The following is a 20,969-nucleotide window of genomic DNA, read 5'->3' as shown; positions in this document are numbered from 1 at the left end:
ACAACAAAACTGAGGCAAAAATAGTTTTAAAACTCTCACATTTCTAATGTGCCAAGTTTGATAAATTAACATATAGGCTTATAGGTTTGTATATTTATATATAGATTTACAGATATGCAGGTTGATTTAAGTTAATTCATTTAAATAATTTTAGAAGTTCATTTTAATTCACTTTAATTGCTCCTTATTGGTTAGAAATAAATTTTGCTACAAACTCTGGGAGAATAATTATGATTAAATATGTTTATATCCTTGTAGCTATTTATTGAAGAGGTAGTGATAAAAAAATGAAGTTCCGTGTAGGGCATTTTTAGGGGTATTTTAATGAAGTAGTAATTTTAAATGTTTCATGAAATCAGATTTCATAGTGCTTCAACAACTATAAAAATATCTCAAAGAAAATTATACATAATCTCATTTCCTTTGGAATCAGTGATAAATACTATGCATATTAAAAGCTGGATTAATCCAGTTTTCTATTTTCTGTGAGAGGTAGGGGAAATGTGGAGCACACTCATGTCATTTTCAGCACATCTGTTCCGTCGTGATCCCCACTCACTTTGAGGTCCACGAGAATGCTTCACCAGAGGTGGTGGAGGCAGAAGAGGTGGAGCGGGGCCTGGCAGTGGGCACGGCCATACAGTGGGTCAATGAGACCATCACTGAGGAGTTGCAGGGCGTGGTGCCCTCCAACCAAGCCCAAGTGGATCACATGCTCAGGTACAGTTTCATTTTTGAAATAGAAGCCATCAAGAATATATAGATGTCTATTGTCTTTTTATCTGCCCATAACTGTGAAATCCGCAGTTAGGGAGTCAATTTAAGAAACATATGTTAAAGCAGAAAAATTTAACATAAAATATGAACTTTCTGCTGAAAATCCTGCTAGTAAAATCTTATTATATAAAGTTACATAGGGCCTTTGGTCTCTTTTCAGGCATAGAGCATCCCTAGGATTCAGCACAAAGTTTCTTAGGAAAGGATCAAGTTACAAATCCAGATAATGTCCTCTCCCTTTCCTCACCATCCTGGGCCACCTTTTGAGCTGCTCATATCCTTCCATGTGGTCACAATGGCTGTTGCTTATACTCTGTCCTCCAACCTCAGCCAAGTCTTCCATGCTTAGCCCCTGGATTGACTCTAAAATTCAAAAACCAATGAAGTATGTGTCAGAACTGTGTATGTACAGCGCAGTACTGCACAAAGTAATGGGTTAATTACTTTTCCTTTTGTGCAGGTATAATGCCTCAACCCCCTTGGCCAAGCAAAGATCAACTAGATTTTTTCTTAAGCTTTATCACTTGTCTAATGGTGTATAATGTAATGCTTTAGTCTGCCTCAGAGTCAGTTGATGACCTTTGTAAAAGACTTGGTAAAATCATTTTTGGTTCTTTGAGAGTTTCGGAATGCTATTTCACATATTATTTGAAGGAGGGCAGGCTTGCTCCTGGACTGGTTCCTCTCTGGATCTACTACAGAGATATTGTAAAGACATGTTCTCCTGTTTCTGGATTCCATATTTTCCTTTTTCTTGATTTGAAGGATTATATTCTTGGAAAGAACAGGTGAGAGAGGGTAGCTGGGAAGTAAGGTTGTTGAGTTCTTATGTGTATGGCAATGTCAGTACTTTATTTTCCAGATTGAGACTTTAGCTGAGTATATAATTCTATGTCAAAATCAGTTTCTCTCAGGCCTTTAAAGGCATCAGATCACTGGGCATCTAGATTATTCATAAATAATGTAAATCTGATTCCCATTGTCTTTTTTATTTGCTTGCTTTTTGTCTGTGGAAGCTTTCAACCTCTTCTTTTTACTCTGGGGGAGTGAAATTATTGCATAGTTGTCCTTAAGTGGCATTTCCCAAACATTTTTTTAGTATTCATTTTAAAGACCCCCACTTTCCTCTTCCAAGAATAAGACATCATCCACATAATGCTTTATTTCACTGTGTATTCTGGAAGATTTGTCTTCTGAATGTCATTTATATAAAAACAATCGAGCAGCCCTTAATCAAATTATGTCTTCAAATTTTACTTTGAAAATGCACACAGAACTCAAGTAACTTAAAAAAGGGACCCCTGAAATCATTAAACATTTCTTGCCAGGCCAAAATGAATTTCAGTTCTTGAACACGGTTTTATAACAGCAGCATTATTTTTAGGTCTTGGAAATTAAAGCTGATTTGTTCTGAAGTTGCCAAGAAGCATATTATTGAAGCACACCGGGGTCAGGTCAACTCTAAAACACAACCAAAAGCACACAGTGATATTCCTAAATGTCATTGTAAAGCCATATTTTCTTGCCATTAAGGATGTTCTTCACAAATAAAGTACAGGAAGACAAGGAGAGAAAAGAACTAGAGAAGAGCCTGGAAGAGTCAGCAGTGCCAGCACCTCCACCTATAATGCCCCTGGCGCCACCCCCTCCACCTCCTGCCAAAAAGAAAGGGCAGAAGCCAGGTTGGTGGCCAGGCATCTTCAGAACCTTTAGTAACAAACGTGAGAGGAAGAAGGGCTGGCTGGGTCCAGCCAGGTGCCCCACCCCCATCCTCCTGCCATGCCTCGGTTGAAGCTGCTGTGCTGAGTGGAACCCACACCAGCCTCCATTTTTATTTTTAAGAAAAAATGATGAGTCTTCCACCCAGATGTGAGCGCAGGAGGACCGGGGTGTAGGGCAGTGTACAGCACTTGCCTAGCTAGTGCTGGGTTTGATCCCCAGCACTGCAAAAATAAATAAATGAATAAGTTAAAGTGTACTGAACAGTGGTGACACAGGGGTGGGGTGGGGATGGGATGTCACTGGGGACCTTTCACCTCCTTGGTAAATTTCCATTAAGTAATCAAAAGGCCACTCATATTTTAAAGAGTACTGAGAGTACTGAAATCCTTTGGTACAAACCAACATGTCCATGTAAATAAACATTTTCTTTAAGAAACTTGAGTATTTTAAAGCAAATAATACAGGGTATCACTTCAACTTGCCCTTTGCTTCAGATCTTCCAACAGGGGACTAACCTCGGCCCCTCCAGTGTGTGAGTGCTGGAGCTTCTGCTAGAGTCATGTTGTTATGTCTACAAAGCAGAGGGTTCCCTGAGGGCATGAATGAATCTTGCCTCATTCAGCTCGCCATTGCTAGGGTCTAGAATGATGCTAGGCACAATCAACCACCTGGTAAATGTGAGTAACAATGAATAGGAAAGCACCAGACCAAAAAGGGACCAAAGAGACCATGGAGATAGGTCCTTTATTACATTAGTAGCAGCTGCGGAAGTCCAGCAAGAGGAAGAGAATTGATCAAGGCAAAATGTTACTGGGACCCGGGCCAGAGGCCTCCTGGAGTCCTGACTGGCTAGATTCAGTCACACACCCAAATCTGAAATGAGAGCAAATGATATAAGAAGAAAAATGAATTTAATCGTAATTTGGCCCAAACTGGAAAGACAGCTAATCTGCCTTCTGAATGTTATGATTTATAGGAACAAAGCCAGGAAATATACATATGTAGATTCAGCCAGTCTGTGCTAGCTGAAAGATTATGATTCTGGTTTTCCAAATTGTGCTGGTGCCAGGGATTTGGGGGCTGGGGCCAGAGCAGTTTAGCTTCCATTCTCAGTGTGAGATTGTCACCTGTAGGATGCTGAGATGGAGAAAATAGCTTAATGAATAGGTTAACAGGGAATGGCTGGGGCTTCCGATTTTAAATGGGCCCCATTACAAAAAGAATTATGTTAGACCTGTCTTCTCTTCCGAGCATGTGGTGGTCACTATTGAGTTACAGATAGAGGCCACCGATGGATGTTCATTTGGCGTTGCTTTTGGCTGACAGAACTTGGACTTCACAAGAAGAGAAAAAATAGTAGGGGACAATAGCTTGCTAAGCACTGGATATCTGCTAGGTGCTTAGGCATCTCACTTCCACTGAGGACCTGAGCCAGGTCAGTAGGTTTGGGGCAGAGGACAAGAGAACATTACAGGTTTATCATGAATTCTGTGGTACTTGATCACTGAGAACTGGTGAGAGTGAAAGGTGGTAAGATTCTGGGTAGACCTTTGGAAGAGATGGTAAATAACACAGAAGAAAACATTGGTTGAGGATTGGTGAAGAAGGTAGCATGTTAGCTATACACGACTAGATGTTCAACAGAAGGTGGGATAAGCAGCCACTCAATGAAATATAGAGAAGCAAAGGATTTGGAATTCAGAGACTGTCCAAATTCTTTCTTCATTCACTTCCTGTAACATATTGGACAAGTCCCTTAATCTCTTGAAGCCCCAGCTCATTTACATGTGATGTAGGATAACAAAATCTACCTTATCCAACAGTTGAAGGAGTTGATATTGAATTGGTATTGAATTGCTTAGACGAAATCCACAGCTCAGAATTTTGGGGGATCAGTATGTGAAATCAAACAGAAACTTCTGAAGGGTTGAGGTGGAGAAGAGTTTCTTCCCAGCCTGTTTTCAACCTTTGTTTTTGCTGGACTGTCAGTGAAGCATTTAAAAAGACAGTCTTGTGATAGTCCGACTTCTTAGAATCTTTTCTCTATCTTTTTCCTCCAGGAAGGAGGGACACCCTCCTGGAGAAACCTATCACACCTGCAGAACCTGCTGAACCGGTGCTCTGCGGCAGTATGGCCATAGGGGCTGTGTCATTAGCTGTTGCCAAAACCAGCGCCATACTGGGCAATGCTCCTCTGTACTTAAACATCGCATTGCTGAAGCACGGTCAGGTTAGGATCTGTTTTCTTCCACCATGAGAAGTCCTGAGGGGCTCAGTGTGAATGAGCCATGTTTCTCATTTCCCCCCGTTTTCCTCTTGTTTTAGGAACAGCCAGCAACACTAACTATGCCTTTGCTGATGGTATCTCTGGTCAGCTGTGGGAAGTCATCACCTGGAAAATTAAATTTAATGAGAGAAGTGATTTGCATTCCCCATCCTGGATTGACAACCAGACAAGTATCTTACATTACCCCAGACTACTTTTTCTTAAAAAAAAAAATTAAACACTCTATCCCAATATCCATCATTGATGATTTTTTAGCATAGTTCCCTTATGACACCAAAAGAGAGGGAATTAAATACAAAGTGAGAAAAAAATATTTTGGGAAAATCAGGGAAGTGGGAAGAAATCAAGACCCCAAAAAGGAGCAGACCCCTTTAGCTGTCTGGTTCATCACAGCACGGGCTTATGCTGGTGAATCACAGAGAAGCCAGGAGAGAGTGACTCTGGAGACCTCTGTGGTGTGGGATGGTGTTACCTGGAGGATTTGGGAAGTCTGGGTCCCTTTTTTAAAATTTTACAGGCAGTAGCAAGTGGAAGCTGGCGCTTTCCTGGCAGCCCACTCTGTGAAGAACTCCAGGCCGAGCAGACTGCCCGGCACTTAGGGATGTTCAGTGCATATTTATGGAAGGAATGAATGAATCCTAATTACATCTTCGTTTCTCAGAGGTGGGCTAGTGTTGTCTATATTGCTCTTCAGTGGCCTGAAAGAGCCATTATGCCTCTGTGAATCTCCATGAATTCTTCTGCCAATTAGGAGAGCTAAAGGTTTATGTTCTGTAGTGTGTGCTCTCAGAAAAAGTTCAGGAAGCTTCCCCCAACCCCTCCAAGAGAAAGGCTGATATTTTTCTAAGTTAGTGGAAATGCTTTAAACAATAAACCCTCAGGATGCTTTCTTTATGATAAAGAATTCTTTTTTTCTTAAGCAAACTCATTAGTACCTTGCAATTTATTGATCACAGGAGACAGACTGGTGTCTGGCTCACCATCTGCCAGGTCATGCTCAGATCCCAGGATATTTCCTTCGGATGGTACCTGTGCTGCTCGGGTACCAGAGGCCTCAGCGTGCCTTCTTTATGCAGATGTCATCGTCCTTAGAGCACACTTTGAATTTTTAAGCGACAGTGGATTTAAACTGATTCGGCCACTCTTATCTAGACTACCTTGATGACCTGTGACACATATTGCAATAGCACTGGCCAGGATGGATTGAAGACCATGAAAGAGACTGAAATTAACTTGTCCATCACTGTCACCCAGTGACACTGTCACCCAGTGAGGAGACCGAGGCAGAGACTTTTGCTCACACTCAGGCAAACGCAAGCTGGGGGCTGGAGATGAACACTTACTTTTCCGACTCTGCAGCTCACACTGTCCACCAACCGGGGGTCATCGTCAGGGACCCTATAAATATTCTGAGGAATAGACACGTGGCTTAAGTGTTCGATATTTGTAGAGGACAGTTGTGGAAGATCATGGTTACTGTACTTACAGGGTGTGGAGATGCTTCTGGAAATTCGGAAACAAATTAACAAAGCAATGGAAACGGTATGTAGAGAATCTATAGTGTCTAGTTACTGACCTTTGCCTTCTAGCATTCAACTCCTATTTCATTTTAGCATTAAGTTGACATTGTTATTGCTGCTATGGAAAGTACATTTATTCCTTTTGGGTTTCCCATGCAAACCAAGTGTGTACATTCCTCATTTGTTATGGATTCATTTTGTATAAGTACTAAACAATCTCAGCTTGAAGATATTTTTTTATTTTATTTTATTTTATTTTGTTATATTATGTAATTTATTTTATTTTTATTTGTACTGGGGATTGAACCAAAGGGGCTGTACCACTGATCTACATCCCCAGCTCTATATATTTTTATTCTGAGACAGGATTCACTAAGTTGCCCAGGCTGGCCTGGAACTTGCGATCCTTGGTGGGGGGGGCGCAGGCTCTCATTTTGATTTCTGAGGTAGCTGGCTCTGTGTTAACATCATCCTTAAGGATTTATAAAGGATTTAAGGACCGTTGGCTATTTCCAAAAGTCAAATCCATTCTGCAAGAGAAAGTGTTTATACCCTGCGAATATTGGAAACAATACGTTGGACCTATAGAAGCAAATCCCATGATAGTAGGTAATATTCCTTGAGGACCAGAAGGAGATTTTGCATCCTCTGGCAAAAGAGAGGGCCTGCACAGAGCAGGAGTTCCCACCTGATATGCCAACATGTCATTTATACCAGGAGAAACACGGATCTGTCTGCACGCACACCTCTGCCTGTGAATGGGGGCAGAGGCAAGGATGAACTGAAGGAAATATGTGTTTGAATTTGAGAAATAGTATGGGACTTAAAAAGTAGGAAGCAGCTGAACTCCTCCCCGTGTGTGTGTGTGTGTGTGTGTGTGTGTGTACGTGTGTGTGTGTGTGAGATTTGCAGCGTGGTTGCCCAGTCCCCATAAGTGGGCAGTCAGAGGATCTGAAGCTCTGCTTGCTGCCACCACTGTGTCTGAAAATCCCAAGTGGTCATGTTTTTATCTTCTATCCCACAGCCCCCTCCTCCAAAAGCAGAGAACAAAAAAGGACATGACGGAAGCAAAAGAGGTCAAGTGAGTATCCATACTTGTTCCCCACCCTTCTGCAGGACGCTTGATACCTACCCCGCCTCGTTTCCCTCCCATAGTCACTTTGCTACAAGACAAATGAAAACAGGGTGACGCTGCTCGCAGGGCCCCAGCCCAGAGCTGGAAGGTCAGTTGGCCACTGCCTTTCCTGCAGCAGGCTGCCTCACCATCGCTGCCAGCAGCTGTCAGCCAGCCAACGTCTCAGAGGACTCGGGAGCAGTTGTGAGTAACAGGATTATATCTGACCCTACAGTGAGGGGCTTGGGAAGCTGAATGTCCCCATAACAGCTGAAAGACTTTTAGATGTCTTAGATTTTAATTCTGCCACTCCCAACGAGAGAATGAAAAGGCACAAAAAGACAGCCATTCCTTCTCTCTGGTTCTCAAAAGGCACCAAAGCACTATATGATACAAGCCTGTGTGGGAACTCAGAGTTTGCCGGGAGACTCGCGCAAACTGTCCTTATGAAAAGTGGCCACTGGCCTCCAGAGCCTTGGGAGAGCAGCTGATCTTCATCACTCGGTCACTCTGGTGACGGTGGGTGCTCTGATGCATGGCACCTATTATACGCCTAACTTCCCAGAGTACTGTCAGTGAGAACCCTGGAGATGAGGCAGGCGGGCGAAGGCTGCTTGCGTCTACAGCCCCTCTGTGCAAGGCAGCCATCCCAGCCCACCCCACTGTCGGGACTTCAGTCTGTTGAAGTCAACAAAGAGAGGGCAGTACAGAAAGGAGAAGACCTGATAAAGACCAAAAAAAAAAAAAGTCTTTCCTCAAGATGTGGAAGGTGAAAAGAGGAAAATGTGAATAAATTCAGCAATGAGTAAAAGCTTTGGTAGTTGTATCTGTTGGAATGAGCACAACACTCTAATGAGGCCTTGTGAGAGAGGTGGGGATGGTGAAGAGCTGACCAACTAGCATTGTCCCCTTCATTCCAGCACGTTCTTACGTGCACTTTGGCTTAGGCCAAGATATGCCTTAACTGTGATCAGCTTCCCTTTAATTTTTTTTTCTTGTTAGAAATAGGTTAGATAATAGATTCTGGAGAGCTGCCACACCAGAGTTAAGGGTGTAGATTGTAGAACTAAACTGCCAATATTAAAATCTGCCCTGAATTACTTCATCTTGGTAAAATGGAGATAATGACAGTCCTGCTTCATGGTGTTGGCATAAGGAACAAATGCATTTGCTTCATGTAGTTCAGCTGTAACTTTAATAAACTCAATTGATCGGCAAAAATTTCCCCTTATTCCTTTACTTGCTCAATAGAAGTTTCCCATTGTTGACATGAAAAATGCTGGGTGGTTCTTATAATTAGTGCCATCACCAACATCTATACTTGGTTCTGCATCTGCTCTTAAGCCCTCAGAAACATGAAGCTGCTTCACCTTATAATCATACAGTAGCAATACAGGTGAGGATAGGGCATGTCAAGGCTGACCTTGCAGTAGAAGCAGAGAGCTGCCTTTTCCTGGGGTCATTTGGGTCCCCAAATCTTCCTTCACTAAAATCCATCCCCAGTGCATCTTTTTAACTGAAGTCTTCAGTCCTTTTGACTGAAGGAGCATTACGTCTTAGTTTTAGCAGTTATGTTCATCTACAGAAAAACAGAACTTAGGAAAGGGAAGGTTTTGAGGAAGAGGACTGACCGAGTTGGAGACTGATGGACATTTACAGGGACAGCCTAGAGATTCACAGACCTGTTGGTGGTGACTCAGGCACGCTAGCTCCATGCATAGCGACAGAGCTGATAAAACAATACTATAGGCCCGTGAGAGAGAGAACATGCAGATAGTGCAGGGAAATCGTATGCCCAAAGTCCTGCGAATGGGACTTAGAAGTAGGATTAATCAAGAATGGAAGGACCTAGTCTTGGAGAGCTGTGGATCTATGGCTGTCAGACTTTAATGTGCTCACCATTTTCTTCTGATTTTGCAGCAGCCCATCACTAGCAAGATGTCCCATCTTGGCTGTTTGATCATTAACTGCGACACCATAGAACAGCTGCTGCTTCTAATACAGGGAATCTGTGCCAACCTGGGGCTGGAACTGGGAACCAATCTGCATCTAGCCATCAACTGTGCCGGCCACGAGCTGATGGACTATGTAAGTTTCCACTAGTGACCATTCGCATCTTGTTGAGTTCCATGACTTTTAAGTTAAAACTCAAAAGAAGAGCTTATCTGAATATTTTCCAAACCGATGCCATTTTTTTTTAATACTGTGTGAGGATCTAAAACTAAATACAGTTGAGAAACCCAAATAAACACATTACCAAAGAATAACAACTATATAATTTTAAAAAATAATAAGAGAAAATGCCATACTCATATATAGGAATTCCTTAATAAGTTGAATAAAATAGATAACTTACACTGTAATGGTGAAAGCTATTGAAAAATAACTTAAACAACTGGTGTATTTTGCTGAGTGTAGTCATTTGGTTGGTAAATGCTGAATTTGTTAAACATGAAAGATGGATCAGTTGTAGCAAGGACTTGATAGGCCCTTCTAAGCAACTGGTTCTTAAGAATTTATGCTGTGACTCACTTTTTATTTTTGCAATTCTGGGGATCAAGCCTAGGGCCCCACACTTGCTAGGCAAGTGCTCTATCACTGAGCTGCGTCCCCAGCCCTCATTTTTTGTCAAAAAATAATTCCAAGTTATTAAAGTTTTTATCCAACTAAATACATTAAAGTATTATACCCAGTCTGGGTTGGGAAGATAGACCCTCAGTGATGCTATATCCACCTGCTGATCAGGCCACTAGAGAGAGCTTTTAAAAAGGAAGAGAATGGAAAACAAGTTATGTCCTCACTCCCCCAGACTAATACAACAAAGTACCTTTATACTTGGGAAGTCTGTATGGTAGGAACTTCATTGGAAGTTTTTCTGTCTCACACACACATATACGACCCATTTTCAAATATACAAATGCTGAGTCTCAGTTTTACAAAATGGCAGCATCTTGACATGCATTTATGGTGAGTTGGTAATTAATGTCAAATTCGGGGGACATGACAAAATACAATTTTTCTTTAACTTTGATTCTAACTTTGAATACAAAGGAAATTTTGAATGGTATATAAGAGCCCTAAGTTTGGGCTGATTTCTAAAGTTCTTTGACTTTTCTAAAGAAACTAAGCACATAAAGGAATGTTTAATTCCCTATTCTTCACATAATGATTGGTTCCTAGGCACACCATTAAGAAAAATAATTGCACGTTTTCACCAGCAATGTATACCCAGAACTATGAACATACTGACTGCTACAGCTGGCTGGAATGGGTATTTATTGCTTATATTCAATAAAATGTATTAGCTTTGTATCAGATAATTCTTACAATCATGTTAGTTCAAAGTCATTAGCATTTTCTCCCTGACAAGATAGGATTTTAAAGTTTTGCATCACTGAAGCCAAAAGTTCTTCCTGCTTTATAATGTAAGGGAAAAGCCCTATAAAAATCTCTTCAGTTACAGACTCCTTCAGAATCTGTTTCATTCCAGTGGAAGCCAGTTTGTCAGCAGTAGAGGCAGGAAGGACATCAGCCAGCCAAACGGTCACTCCCTCTGTCCCATCTCCCTCCCAGAGCCAAATACCCCAGGTACCCCACCCCCCAGACTTGAAAGTCAGGAGCTTTGTTTGGCAAAAAGACAACCCTGGATCCTCCAGCCCTGTTCATGTCTATGCTTAATAACTTGGGGGCTCTGTAGGCTTCAGATGGTGAGGTTGCCCTCGAACCCCACGTCAGGACAGTACGATTTCTACTGTTTTCATGCTCCCCGAAAACAAGATGCCTTCATCCACACTCTGTATTGGCTGTTAGTACTCCAAAGCCTGGCCCTACTTTCAAAGTTTAGAATATTTACAGTAAAGGAAACAAATTGTTTGCTCACCACAAGTTGCAAGATGGTGGGTTCTAGAGAGTGGGCAGGTTTGCATTGCTATTCTGTTCGCTCTTTTACAAATTTATGTTATTGTCCACCTACCCAGGCAGCTGGGCACCTGGCACCATGTCATAAGCCTAAATAAAAAACAAGTCCCCTCCCACTCTGTACCTGTGGGGTTTTTGTGCAGAAAGCTCCATCTGATGTCTGTGGGAAGAGCTCCAAAGGCATCAAGAGGAACAGTGACTTGGCTTCCCAGGATAGTATTTTAAAGATATTTAAAGCCAAATGCATAGATTTCTTAGAGGAATGTGACTTGAAAAGAATCTGCTGACAGTATTTCTGATGAAATGAACAAAAGGGAATTTGAATCACATCTTTAACACCTGAAGAGTCCAGTGCTCATTCTTTGTTTTACTGCTTTCCTTATGTGTGTCAGAGCAAGGGGAAGTACGAAGTGATGGCAGGCGTCTACAAGAGCGCGGCCGAGATGGTCGACCTGTACGTGGATCTGATCAACAAGTACCCATGCATTATAGCCTTAATTGATCCTTTCAGGAAGGAGGTAAGCAGGGCCCACCTTTGATGTTTTATAACATATATTTCATACACTATAAAGTAAGCAGGCTTACCTTTTGCATTTCACAACAAAACAGAATAAAACCTCATTCTTGTGGATCTCTGTCATTTGGAATGCGTTGTAATTTGGGCTGGGGTTGAGTTGCTTTATTTTGGCATTTGTGAAAAAGGCACTTACTAAGCAAATGAATAGCAGAAACACAATTACCTGGGAGCATGCCTGTCTGTGGAGTGAAACAAGCCATTTGCAAGCCCTTCAGGAGCACCTGTATATTTACAAGCAACCTAGCTGATGGAAGCCGCCCCCGCAGCGCTCACTGGTGCTTCTGTGGGTTAATCATATGTCATTTTCATGTGCTCATAGAAACAGGACTTCTGTGAGGCCAAATATTTTTTAACCTAAATCCAGTAACTATATATGCACAAAAGTAACAAAAAGCCATCTTTAAATAAAAAGGTTTGAGATACTGAGATTTTGTCATCTATTCAAATGAATGCATCTGACAAACATTGTCTACAGACCACAGAAGGCCATCTCTCCCCCACTTCAAACACACTCCAAAGTTAGAATTCTTGATTTTGTGAATTTGAGAATCCACAGAATAGTGAAAAGACAGACTAACAGACACCCTTTCTAAGATGAACTGTTGTGATCTGGGGACAGTGTGAAGGCTGGATCTTCACTGGAGTCCCAGGGCCTCTCAGTCTCTTCTTCCCTTTCCTGGCTATTTATTGGCACTCTCAGAAAACACCTGCTGAGCTCAGTGCCAGACCAGCCTTGTGATGACAGTCCCAGGCTCTGACCACAGCTTTTTTATGCAATAAGATGCGCCTGCGTGGTTAGTTCTAATGGGGTAGGTTGAGATTAGCCTAGTGGCTGCGATGACCTTTGCGTGTAGATCTGTGCACATACAAATATATATAGGCACACGCACAACTTATTAAATAAGCATTTCATTTCATGTGACGGCCTCACTGATAAAAACAGCAGAGTGTTCAGAAAGACAGCTGAGAGCCCTGGCAAGCTCCTTCCTTTTTCAGTTTTATGTTTATCAGAAGTAACAGAAAAATCTTCTATCCAGGAAGTCGTGAACAGCATTAGGGATGGTACAGTGGATGAGAACAGCCTGGGTTTGCAGAACTCCAAATCAATGTGGGAATGGCATTTAGCACATTAACATTTTATTCACAAGATCTTTAAACTCAGATCACTTGCTGTGTCTCTTCCATGAAGCTTGCTAATTTGCATGGCTATGGTACAAGAATCACTCAGGCATGGATATGAAAGAGAGTGTTTTGTGTGTCTCAGGAAAAATGTATGACTTTGATTATGTGCTATATGATTCCTGTTGTTTGTGATTTTGTACAATACATTAGAATGATCAATTCTTAAATATTTACCCAGGACACCGAACAGTGGGACAGCATCTATAATGCTCTCAGTTCCAGGTGCTACATAATTGCAGGAACTGCATCCAAAAGCATTTCTAAACTTCTAGAGCAAGGAGGCATCGGCAGCCCCAAATCCCATGGACTGATCATAAAACATACAAACCAAACTACCATGACTGACTTGGTGGAAATAACCAATGTTATTGACAGTGAGTAAAATATAGATCTGAAAGTCTCATAATGATTTGGTTATACAACAAGCCAAAAATATGTGGTGTGCCCAATTTAATAAAAAGCAAGGAGTAAATCTCAGAACAAAAGAAAACCTCAATTCACAATAGCTAGATGGTGGAACCAACCTAGATACCCTTCAATAGATGAATGGATAAAGAAACTGTGGTATATATACACAATGGAATATTACTCAGTTATAAAGAAGAATAAAATTATGGCATGTGAAGGTAAATGGATGCAGTTGGAGAATATCATGCTGAGTGAGACAAGCCAATCCCAGAAAACTGAAGGCCGAATGATCTCTCTGATAAGCAGATGATGATACATAATGGGGGCGGGGGGGGGGCAGGAAAGCAAGAATGGAAGAAGGAGAATGGATTGTATAGAGGAAAATGAGGTGTGGTGGGGGAAGGAAAAGTAGAATGAGATAAACAGCATTACCCTATGTACATGTATGATCACGCAAATGGTGTGACTCTACTTCATGTACGACCAGGGAAACAACAGTTGTACCCCATTTGTGTACAATAAATCAAAATAAAAAAGAAAAACCCAACCATTTGTGGGAGAGTAAGTGCTAGAAAACAAACCACAACTTGGTGATTCACAAAGTTACAGAAACAACCCAAGTCTACCAGGTCATCCCGCTTACTGAGGGCCACCACACGAGTGTCAAGGCCACCCCATCAGCTTCACAGTAGGGAGGGCCCTTCTGCCCCTAACTGGAGGATGAAGACCTGTTTTTTATGCTAAGGCACAGCCATTAGCACCTTTGTCAATTTGCTTGAGGCTGTGAGGTTAGGTGATAGAAAAGCTTTAGAGAAACCCAGAGGGATGCGCCAGCCCTTGCAGCTAAAGGCCAGGTGGCAAACTCTGAATCATGGACAGTGGAACAGCTGGTACTCCAGTCAGATTTCCAGACACAGCACAATGTTTACAACTCAGGAGTGAGCTTAGCACTCAAAAAGGCAAGGTGTCAGGCACCGCCAGGGAGCTGCAGGGACAGAGGCAGTCACTTGGCCCTCTCTGTTCTCCATCACTTTGTGCTCCAGGTCCCTCTCCTGGCACTTTAAGAACAGGGAGCAGAGCCCAAGTACAGAGTAAGGCTGTGATGGTTACTTGGTTGAAAGCAATGTAGCCACTTGAACTTGCATTGTCTTGGGGAAGTCTACTGGAGGGATCAGAATTTGGACCTGATCACCTGCAGCAGGGGATGGGTCTACTTCAGCAGTTAAGGAAACAGGTAGCAAGAGGATGCCATCAGAAGCAGCAGGCAGTTTTCTGTTCCGTGCAGAGACCACGGACAGAGGCAGGTGCACTTATAGCACTGGGAAGTTGCAGGGCAGGTGGGCAAACTGGGTAACATCAAGGAAGCATCTGGAAGCAGGCCCTTAGCCCAGCTCTGGGGACAGGTGAAAAGCTTTCCTCCTTTTTTTTTTTTTTTTTTTTTTTTTTTTTTTTTTTTGTGAGCCTGGGATGCCAGAGAAGAGCAGCTGTGTGTAGTGCCAACCATCAGGCATTTAGCTTTGGATTTGGTCCTTAGAGCCATGCTGTGAAGTGCACAGTGCACACCATCCCTCCATTTACCATGGAGAAAATGAGGCTTGGTGGGGTTAAATATCTTCCCCACGACACTGTGCTCACCCCACTGCCCATTTGCTTTTTAAATTCCTCAACTTTCAAACCCTTTCTGTGCCTAAGCCTCAACATGCTATTCCTTTGCCCTAGGATGCTATTCCCTATACCATCTACCCAGCTACTTCAGGTCCTAAGTGAAATGCCGCAGATGCATAAGGTTTCCTCTGACTTCCCCCCAATTCTGCTCAGAACCTTCCTTATAGCATCTTATAGTTTCTTTTTGGAGTGCTGATCACAGTGTCTAATTATTTAATGGCTGATGTCTCCCACTAGACTGTAAACTCCAGTGAGTTCTGGTGCCTGGGGTCCTTATGCACTGTGCTGACATATGTAAACGCCATAAGTAGGCTCTGGAAACTAGGCACAAGGCAGTCTCAGACCCAGAGCAGGACTAAGAGCCTGCCTGGTAGCCAGGGGCCAGGGCAGGTGCCAGAGGATGGAATGGCAGGCTGGGCAGGGCTGACCTGGTGGAGTCAGATGGAGGGGCCCACCCCATCCCGCCCCTCAATGGATATTCTGTGTCACTGCAGATGGCAAACTGTCATGACAGTTAGAACTCTGGCCTGCGCCCTTCATAGGATCTGGCAAACTTTAAGGGGTACTGAGGCCTTCAAGTGATTCAGTACTACCATACCACTCTTCTAATAGATATTCATAAAGACGTGCCTCTGAATAAAGTTCTATATGAAAAAAGAAAGTCATGATACAGGTTACCAACTCCACAGACGTTGCCCATGCACTTACCACAGTTCACTGACTTGAAGATGCACATTTTCTTATGTTGAACAGCAAAAAAATGAATCCTGACTTGGAGCTGAGGTCTTAGAAACATCTGATGTGAACACTTCCCCATTCTAGTGGTGATAAAATGCGGGCACATCTTACAAGTGACATATCTTAAGTTTGATGGAATGTGGCGTTTAATATTCACAACATCTAAGCTTAGAAAAAGGACTAAACAGATAAACCCAGGGCAATGTTCATATGAGAAAATGCAAATGTTTGTCTTAGAATTCTTAGGAGGTCAAATAATTAAGTCTTCACAGGGAAGTTTTAAATCTCTGGCCAATTTCTAATTTTGACCCCTTGGCTGTTATATGTGTGAACTGTTTCTGCAACCACGCAAAACCAACAGGCATTGCTCTCCTAGGTAAGAAGCACCTCGCCATCCTGGGAAGTACTGAAGGAGAGTCTTCTGATGACAGCCTTGTCGATTTGGTAAGTGCTGAACGCTGGTCAATTGCAGAATTGCCAAAACACTGCTTTTATCATGAATTGGTATTTCAGAGAAATGCAGTCTTTGGTGGAGAAAGTCATGTAACCTTTTATGAAATAGACTTGCTTCCTCCCAGACAGCTACCTTTTGCAAAGAGCTAATCCTTGAACTTTTAAAAAGAAGCAAAATTGAAGTCCAGGGAAAATGACACACGCACTTAAATGACTGGGGTACGTACCTGCAATCTTCCCTCCTAAAATGAAGTGAGAAAGGCCAGACTGTTCTTAGGTAAAATCAGCATGCTTACACGACTAGTAAAGCGCCTGATGGACAGTCAGTCACACCATCTGCTTGCCTTTCAACACTTGGCTTGTGAGCAGGCCACTTTACTTGCATAAAGATACAAAACGAAGGTGTAAGAGGAAAACCCCAACAACACACCACGATTCCCTTTCTCTTCTCCTTAAAGCATGGTTGTAGCTTAGCCAAACATGAGTCTCCCTTTCAAAATGTTTCCCCTTCAGGCTGTTGGACTTGGGGTCCGGTTCATCAAGTTGGGGGGCCTTTCTCGTGGTGAACGGGTGACTAAATACAACCGCCTTCTGACTATAGAGGAGGAACTGGTCCACAGTGGAACGCTGGGTATGTGCTGCTTTCCTGCTTTGTTTTCACGTTGCCACGAATAGGAGAACAAAGATGGGACCAGGGGGGACAGAAGTCCCTCGGCAGGAGGGCGGGGGAATCCAAAGACTATAAATAAGTGCTGACAAAACCTGGATGGCACTTGCCACAGTGCACATTGTTGTCTTAATGGATTATCTATTTACCTGAATGTTTAAAACTCTGGCCCTTCTTCCTGTTGAATGGGCTGCGTGATGCTTTTCAATAGAATTAATTGATTGGAATCTCCAAGCCTACCTTTTGTTATGGTCCAAATAATACTTAAGGTTTCTCTGCACAGTTCGTGAAAGTTAAAGACAGATGTTTTCCTGATGGTTCTTGGAAACAAGTTGGTTTACTTAAAATAAGGAGGCAGTGTGTTAATTCTACTGTATGTTGGGAAGGCTAAGGTTTCAAGAGAAAAGAACTGACTGTTTAGGAAATGCTACCTTTATAAATCTCCATGTGTGGAAGCACCTTGTGTACTGGCTGGAGAGGAACATCCCAAACGTGCATTTTTATCTTTTATCTTACTATTGTGATAGCGAGAGGCCATGATACACAGGGACATTAAAAGAGAGCAATAAAAATTGTGATTTTTAAATTTTGTAATGTTTACCTATGCACATGGATCTTGAAACAAACCCTACGATTCATAGAAAATGAAGGTATAATTGGGAGACCAATTTTTGAGTCATGTAAACGCAGTTGAATGTGGGTCTGGTTGTTTAAGTGTATAACACAAGAGCTTGTTTTTTCAAATATGTCAAATTATATTGTTCCACATGTTGTCTGTCGTCCTGACTTGTAAGGAACTTGTAGTTTCCTTAAATGGCCTCTCACATTTCCATCCACTTCACAGGGAACACAGCTATTTCAGAGCACAAGAACCTTAGGGAGGGCTGAGGTTGTGGCTCAGTGTCAGAGTGCCTGGCATGTGTGAGGCACTGGGTTCGCTTCTCAGCACCACATAGAAAGAAATGAATAAAATAAAGGTCGGGGGCTGGGGATATGGCTCAGTTGGTAGAGTACTTGCCTCGCAAGCACAAGGCCCTGGGTTCAATCTCCAGCACCGCAAAAAAATAAATAAATAAATAAAGGTCCGTCAACAACTAAAACAATATTTTTAAAAAAAGAACCTTAGGGATCAGAGGGACGAGCCCTTCTCAGGTGGCTAGCACAGCCTCCTTGGGGGTTCCAGAATGGATGAAGGGATCAGTAATAATTTCTCAGTCTGGTCACTACATGCTAAGGGAACCCAAAAGTGGCAAAGCCAATCTCTTCACTTCCACCTTTGACTAGGGGATACTGGCCACTTCTCAGCAACTAAAAATGCCATCCTGGGCCTGACTGGAGTAGTCCAAGTCTGCCCTGGTCCCCTTGGGGCAGCTGGTCTACATTCAAACAATGTGGCCTTTCCCCTAGATTTTCCTGGTACCCTTTCCTGCTCAGCCTCTGCTGCTGTACATCAAACACTGCAGAACGTCATATTAGGTATGTGTGATACGGCACAGTTAATGCCTAACCAAAGACGGGCCCGCTTTTAAGTGGTTCCGGATCCTTTCCGATAGCGATGTGACTCACGGACGGTTCTGATGATGTCCTTCAAATCATGATAAATAACATCAGAATTGACATGGCTGGATTAGACAGTAAACTTTATTTTTGTTGTTCTTCATAGGTTTCAAGGAAGAACACACCTTTTTTTACTTTCATGAGGATGCTGAGAGGGCTCTTGAGGTGGCTGCTGGCGCTGGTGAGCCCATCTTCCCCACAGAGGTTGTAGAGGAAGCAGCCAAAATATGAGCCTCTTCCGGCCAGGCTGTACCTGCGGTGCCATGAGTGTCGGGCGGCAGTGTGAAGCACGTCTCTGCACTGGGTCTGCTCCTAGGCGCCACTGACTCATATTCTTTTAATTAACTTCTATTCTTTTAATTAACTGTCTGGTAAAATACACACAGGGTGTGTTTGCCTGAAATTCCATCTGAGACTTTTTTTAAAGCCGTCACATTTCCACAGGGACACGGTTTCTTTCATCCACCCTTCAAGGTCATGTTCTACTTTTACTACAGGCAATAGTCATATTGTCAAAACAAAGTAATTTTTTTGCTCTGGTTTCATTCATTTAGTTATAATCTGATTCACAGTTGTGGGGCACCCTCTTCTGTGTGACATGTTGACAGTCAGTCAAACACCTCATCCTTTACAGAGAAGAACATCTCAGAAGCAGAAACCAAATTCCACAAGAAGCTTTTGGGTGCTGGGAGCAGGTGCCACCTTCTGGGCTCACCTGACAGCCCCATGCAGACACCTGGCCTTTCCCTGGCCAACCTCACGCAGGAGCACAGAGTGAGGTCTTGTTTTTAACAGTCGAATAGCTTCATCTACTTCCCTACGCTCAATTCCCTTCCCCTCATTCCTCCTCCTCTTAAACTTTAGTTTTCTTTATATGTTATCTTTGTGAGTCTCCTTAGATCTGTTTTAGAACAAGAATGAGTATAAATTAGTAAGCACATCAGTGAATAAACAATCTTACAGTTATTAAATGCCCAGTTATTTATACTACAACATTTAAAAAGTGACCAGCAAGTGGCTGGAAGTGAGAAGATGCCTATGTTGGTTGACCCGCCTCTCTGGAAGCAGGTGTTACAGCAGAGGAGACCATAAATAGACTCACTCAAACACACGTCTATAGATAAGACAATGTCCTGCTGCTTTATTTGATTGGGGTCTGTGTTAAAAGGGCTACCGTTTCCTTTAGCTAAAATTTACACAAATTGCCATGAACTGACCTGTAGGAGAGCTGGCTAAACTTGGACTTCAGATACAGTCTCTACATTTTTATCAAGCACACTGAGGGCCTCTCCTTTTGAAAAGTATGAACAAGGAGACTTAATGTCCTCGTGGTAGAGCCAAAGCTACAATCGGAAGTTGGCTCTGTGGCAGACTGAGAGCAGGGGCAGGGAGATGGCTGGCATCACTCTAACCTGGGAGAACACTGTGGGGGGACAAACTGGAAGGAAAGTTCATTTTAAAGGCAGGATGAACATCACAGAAGGTCCTCAAATGCACACACATGCACAAATCCTAAGTGTGCCCCAGAACTGTGACACAAATTTTAATGAAACCAACGAGGTGCCTTATCACCTTCACTAGATCAGCACTTTGGTTTCCACACAGAGCACAGTCCACTCACGCTAACCTCACTTGAGGTCTGGGCTCATCTACAGACAGCAAGCATTTAAATTTAGACTTAGAGTGCCGAGCACAGTTTCAATTTATATTTTCTGTTATTTAATATATAACATGTATAGTAACAATATCACTATCTGTGTAATAGATGAAAGAAACTAGGCACATCCCAGTTTTAAAATGAGAGGGATGGGGAAACGCTAGTGCTTGGAAGGAACTTCCAGCCATTCTCACCCTTAGGCAAGGGCTGCCTGCCCTTCCAAGGTCAGTCAGGATGGCGGATGGTTACCCGCTATCCACAACTGTCGGCACCGAAGCTGAGGTTATCCCATGACGAAGTGATCACACACATGTAGTGTGCATTTAGGAAAATAACCCAAGCTCTATTTTCAAGATTCTCTGACACAGACTTATCATTTACCTGACATTCAACCTAAGAATGGTCTGGAAGGAGAATCAACAATAATTTGTACCTGTACTACTCCATTTCCAACAAACCTTTTACTGTTAACAAAGGTAAGGAAGGAGAATTATTGATGAATAGCTGGAGCCAAAATATCCATCTTCTTTTTACTCAGGCCAAACAAGCTGGGTGCTAATGGCCCTGGTGACCCTATCAAGCAGAACTTCCATGGGGCTGATCAATTGCTAAAATGACTGTGGGTGAGGAGTTTGAGACTAGCTCAGACACAAAAGGTGCAAGAATTTTAATTCAATTCTTATTATTCTTCCAGAGAGGAGAGAGACATTTTTCTTTCTTTTTTTTT

The 20,969-nt window shown here is 42.6% G+C and overlaps 1 protein-coding gene across 5 annotated transcripts in view; it reads left to right on the top strand.

Moving 5' to 3' along the window:
- ENO4 (enolase 4) overlaps nt 1-20,969 on the top strand; it is a 28,511-nt gene that overhangs the window by 6,797 nt on the left and 745 nt on the right. Inside the window, exons 3-15 of one of the 5 annotated variants that reach the window (XM_079136619.1) lie at nt 566-720; nt 2,311-2,471; nt 4,560-4,729; nt 4,825-4,956; nt 6,275-6,328; nt 7,331-7,387; nt 9,341-9,508; nt 11,731-11,856; nt 13,276-13,471; nt 16,285-16,352; nt 16,875-16,992; nt 18,692-18,766; nt 19,220-20,967. In XM_079136619.1, coding sequence (XP_078992745.1) covers nt 566-720; nt 2,311-2,471; nt 4,560-4,729; nt 4,825-4,956; nt 6,275-6,328; nt 7,331-7,387; nt 9,341-9,508; nt 11,731-11,856; nt 13,276-13,471; nt 16,285-16,352; nt 16,875-16,992; nt 18,692-18,766; nt 19,220-19,377 — 1,638 coding nt within the window. In that variant the 3' untranslated portion in view covers nt 19,378-20,967. Of the gene's footprint in view, nt 1-529; nt 721-2,310; nt 2,472-4,559; nt 4,730-4,824; nt 4,957-6,274; nt 6,329-7,330; nt 7,388-9,340; nt 9,509-11,730; nt 11,857-13,275; nt 13,472-16,284; nt 16,353-16,874; nt 16,993-18,691; nt 20,968-20,969 lie in introns of those variants that run through there. The other 4 variants (XM_079136618.1, XM_079136617.1, XM_079136620.1 and 1 more) reach the window with 4 other exon arrangements.

Source organism: Sciurus vulgaris (genome assembly GCF_902686455.1).
Source record: "Sciurus vulgaris genome assembly, chromosome: 4".
In the NCBI taxonomy this organism is placed as follows: Eukaryota; Metazoa; Chordata; class Mammalia; order Rodentia; family Sciuridae; genus Sciurus; species Sciurus vulgaris.
Note: the sequence above shows the minus strand (reverse complement) of the source record. Positions and strands in the feature narration are given on the sequence as shown.